This window comes from Lottia gigantea (genome assembly GCF_000327385.1).
Source record: "Lottia gigantea unplaced genomic scaffold LOTGIsca_147, whole genome shotgun sequence".
In the NCBI taxonomy this organism is placed as follows: Eukaryota; Metazoa; Mollusca; class Gastropoda; family Lottiidae; genus Lottia; species Lottia gigantea.
In genome coordinates this window covers 513,898-519,024 of record NW_008707746.1, presented here as the reverse complement: position 1 = coordinate 519,024, position 5,127 = coordinate 513,898, and the positions used below count along the sequence as shown (strand labels likewise).

Here is a 5,127-nt window from a genome sequence, read left to right as displayed (position 1 = left end):
AAAATTAATTTTCATCCAGGTGATAATTCAATAATATTTTATTAAAAACTTGAATTTCAACCCAGGTGAAAATTAATTTTTACCCAGGTGATAATTCCAGAATTTATAATTAAAAACTTGTATTTTCATCTGGGTGGAAATTCACCCAGGTGATAATTCAATAATATTTTATTAAAAACTTGAATTTCCACCCGGGTGAAAATTAATTTTTACCTAGATGATAATTCTAGAATTTATAATTAAAAACTTGTATTTTCACCCAGGTGATTTTATTTATAAATTCTAGAATTATCACTCAGGTGATTATTTATTTCCACCCAGGTGAAAATACAAATTTTTAATTCAAAATTATGTTTTATAGTCATATTCCAGTTGTTTAATAAAAAATTAAAATAAATAAATGATGTGGTATACGAACCACCGTATCTATCAACTTGTTAAGCAACCATTTAGTTGACTATTTCTCTTCAACCTTAACATTATCTTATTATCACTCACAGTTCTTCACTGAATTTAACATTGTGTGTGATTAATGTTTGTGTTCCGTATCATATTCTTGGTCGTCTACTTAAAGTGATACTACCTCTTAGAATGAACATAAAATTTAAGTTCTCGAAATGGTCAATATGAGTATATATTCATCAGTGAACTTACCTGGTGTCATAAAGTTACAACAGAATCCCTGTAAAATCTAGAAAATTGGAAAATTCATAAAACTAAGTAATTATTGAAAAACACTTAATCTTGATATTAAGCGTTTTTCAATAGTTAATTGCATATTTATGGATAATTACTAAGTTTTTTGGATTTATCGGATTATATAAGGATCCTGTTATGTTATTTATGACACCAGGTATATCTACTGGCTCTTATTGGCCAAGTTTAAAATTCTTCAATTTTATGTTAATTCTAAGACGTAGTATCACTTTAATATTATCCAAGCTCATCAGAATCACAATAGGCCATGGAGAGTTTGGGATGCATCCCCAATATTTTTCTTCACAATTTTGAAAATTTACCTAACCGGATTTTTTGCCCAATGCTCATGACTTTAACATTAAGTTGATGAATTGGATCTAACCTGAAGGTCCAGGGTTCAATCCCGACATAGGTCGAGATAATACCTTCGGATTTTTCAACCCGGTTTCCCCCTGTCAGTGATGCCGGTAAGAGGGGCTGACATGGAAAAAGCATCTAGTCGTTCAGATGGGAGAATAAACCGAGGACCCGTGTGCTACAGGCTGTGCACGTTAAAGATACCTCGACAATTGAAAAACGAAAAAGGGCAGGCTAATGCCGCTGTCCTGGCAAAATTTCCCTCATGACACCCTGCATGGCGTTGCCCGTCTTCATTAGCCCACATGGTGCAGAAAAGTAGGACGTAAAACTCCATTCATTTCATTTCATTTGAGTTCATACATAAAACTAAAATTTTAATGTCTGCTAACAAGGTGTTGGGATAGTTTAAAATTAACATTTTATATTTTTCTTTGACTAATAGGAAGCACGAAGGAAGGTAAAGGTTTCCCAACAAATTTACCGAATTTTGTTTAACCATTTTATCCGCATTCTTTTCCTCATCCTGAAAAATGCCCCTAACCTCAACCCTATTGATTAATTGTTTGTTGAAGATCTTATTGCCCAATTATTATTAGATTAGATTTTGAACATTTCGTTCTCATTTCATTTTTATACGCCCACATTATAATATGGTCGTATATTGTCGTCGCCCCTGTCCGTCGGTCCGTCCACAATTGGTTTGTGAACGCGATAGAGACTACAGTTTTCCTCTGATTTGAATGAAATTTGGTGTGACCATTTATATTGATGAGATCTTGGACAAGTTCAATATTCACGATTTTTCGATGAACGGTTTTTGAGTTATTGCCCTTGACTTATGAAAAACGCGTCAAAATTTGGTTGTGAACACAATAGAGACTACAGTTTTCATCTGATTTGAATGAAATTTGGTATGACCATTTATATTGATGAGATCTTGGACAAGTTTAATATTTACGATTTTGCGATGAACGGTTTTTGAGTTATTGCCCTTGACTTATGAAAAACGCGTCAAAATTTGGTTGTGAACACAATAGAGAATACAGTTTTCATTTGATTTGAATGAAATTTGGTGTGACCATTTATATTGATAAAATCTTGGACAAGTTCAATATTCACGATTTTTCGATGAACGGTTTTTGAGTTATTGCCCTTGACTTATGAAAAACACGTCAAAATTTGGTTGTGAACACAATAGAGACTACAGTTTTCATCTGATTTGAATGAAATTTGGTGTGACCATTTATATTGATGAGATCTTGGACAAGTTCAATATTTACGATTTTGCGATGAACGGTTTTTGAGTTATTGCCCTTGACTTATGAAAAACGCGTCAAAATTTGGTTGTGAACACAATAGAGACTACAGTTTTCATCTGATTTGAATGAAATTTGGTGTGACCATTTATATTGATAAAATCTTGGACAAGTTCAATATTCACGATTTTTCGATGAACGGTTTTTGAGTTATTGCCCTTGACTTATGAAAAACGCGTCAAAATTTGGTTGTGAACACAATAGAGACTACAGTTTTTATCTGATTCGAATGAAATTTGGTATGATCATTTATATTCATGAGATCTTGGACAAGTTCGAAATTGGCTATCTTTCGATGAACGGTTTTTGAGTTATTGCCCATGACTTAGTAAAAACGCATCAAAATTTGTTAGCGATAGAGGTGACAGTTTATGTCAGAATTTTATTAAATAATGTGTGTTTGTTTAAATCAACAATATCTTGCACAAATTAGATTTTTGGTATGATTTGACACAGATAGCTGACTGCCCTTGATATACTGAAAATGTATCAGGAAAGTGGGCGTATCTTGCTAGGCAACCACTTGTAAATCTTTTTCATGAAAAAATCTAGTTTTTCCCTAGAAATATTTGAAGCTGATCATTTGAAACCTATTTTGCAATTATGATAGTATTAATATTCATCAGGGCTGGTTTTTTTTGCCAGTCAGCCAGTGAAGTCTGACCACAATTTGACTGGTGACTTGTTTCAGTGAGTCATCATAGCTGATGATATTTTAAAGATGGGTTTCCTTATTTTTTAGTGTCAAATTAAGAAAACTATTTGATTAAATGGTGTTTTTAATTAATTAATATGTATTCTTAATCATATCATAATGTTCTTATTGCATATAATTAAGAGTTTTAACCAATCATAAATGTACATGTATGTACAGTCTGGATAAACAAAAAAAAGACTTTTGACCTTTCTTGATCGGTCACTCATTGGAATTCTGCTGGTAATTCTCTTCTAATTTAGCTAATTATGAATTAATTATGGACATGTGAGATAAACTGGTATGTTTCCAAGTCATTAGAACACCTCTACTTTCTATTCATATAAGTATTAGCATTTTCATTTTCATAAATGAAAATAAGGGAACCCATCTTTAATAACTGGTCTAATCAATTCTGACTGCGTTCTTTTAATTGTTCATGTAGAATGTAATTTTTGAGAATCCACATTCCTTTTTTGGGGTTTGGCAACCAGAGAGTCCACAAATTTTATTAGGGTTTGGCGACTTCACATTCCTTTTGGAGAGTCTACATTACTGATAATGTTTATGTGGTCTTTTGTAGCAAAAACAAAAACAACAGCAGAAACAGGGGTACTATAAACCACAACAGAAAAAAGAGGAGAAGAAAGAGCGGAATAGACCACAAACGGCGTCAGATCCAAAAACTACCAAACAACTATTGGGCAACCTCTTTCAAGACAAACAGTTTTTGGAAAGTCTCTTTGATGGTAACTTATTTTGAATATATACCAAATCTGACAAGCCATGGCACAGACTTATTGGAGTTCGAGATTTCAGATCCATCCAAACAGAGACTATGAAGTTATCATTTTCCACTCACTTTACAAATTTTAGGCGTTCCTTGACAGTTGGTCAGAGCATTGGAATAGATATCAGTTACATGGTTGTGGGTTATAATTTGGGTTGACATGTCTGCTCACCTTGAAGAAGCCATCTTTCCTCTATTCTTCATGTGACATGAACCTCGTATAATATAATATTTTATGAGGTTTTAAATCTGACTGTTTATATACGTGTTATTTAATTAGTGCTTTTTGAGTTATTTACAATCAAGCTAAGAATACAAGGTTTTGATCACAAGATCCACGCTTTTACGAGCTTTCGAACGGTACCAAAAAGTCCAAATGACCAAATATGGCATATACAAGGTTTCAAGCGGTCACCCACGATATGTTAAGTTGGTTACTTTGAGTTGATGATATGATTGTAAACCAAACTGCATGGTTTACACAAATCAGGATCCCATTATGCTGCATTTCCTTTAGTAATGATCCAGTCCGGATGCCAATACTGCAAAAATCACTTTCATTAGAATAAGTAAGAGTGTTTCCTTATATATGGGTGCAGATACGGTTCCGGTTTTTCGAACCGGACCATGTATTGATTGGTACGGAACCGTATACAGAACCGTGTCCTGAAATGCACATATATGGAAACACAGTTTGGGCAGACCGCACGGCAAAAAGCTAAAAATAGGTAGGGGAATTCCAAATTTTGCTGTTTTTTATTCTTGTAAGAACCTTGACAATACCTGTGCCATGTCGAAAAGAGACCTCTTCTGCATGAATAATCGTATATAAGGAAACACAACCTGCCTTGTGCCGTGTGCTGTGTCCGCACCTGGACTGGAGCCGCACCGATTCCGTACTAAAGGAAACGCAGCTTAATCCGTTTTGCAGAATTCCTAAAAAAAATAACAGTTTTTAATTTTTTATTGGTTGTAATTTTTGTTTCAGAAATGACAAGCAATAACACAGACACAGGAGAGTTTGTTAAAGGGAGAGCATGTGATGGTTTAGAATATCTCCATTCACGTTCCGATTTCTGGCGCCAACAGAAACCAATGTATGCTCGGAAACGTGACAGGCAGCGCCAAGATGAAAAATTAATGCGAAAAACAGATAAAGAATCCACCGGCAATCCTGTTCAGTATATTTTAGATAGACTTGAACAAATTGATGACGGTAAATATTCACAAGATCAAAGTTTATACGCCCACATTATAATGTGGTGATT

General features: G+C 34.0%; 1 protein-coding gene across 1 annotated transcript in view; it reads left to right on the top strand.

Moving 5' to 3' along the window:
- The window catches only part of LOTGIDRAFT_140423 (hypothetical protein), a gene marked incomplete at both ends in the record, with an annotated part of 17,314 nt that overhangs the window by 7,234 nt on the left and 4,953 nt on the right, over window positions 1-5,127 (top strand). The window contains 2 exons of the mRNA XM_009050233.1: window positions 3,671-3,818; window positions 4,848-5,075. Coding sequence (XP_009048481.1) covers window positions 3,671-3,818; window positions 4,848-5,075 — 376 coding nt within the window. The remainder of the gene's footprint in view (window positions 1-3,670; window positions 3,819-4,847; window positions 5,076-5,127) is intronic.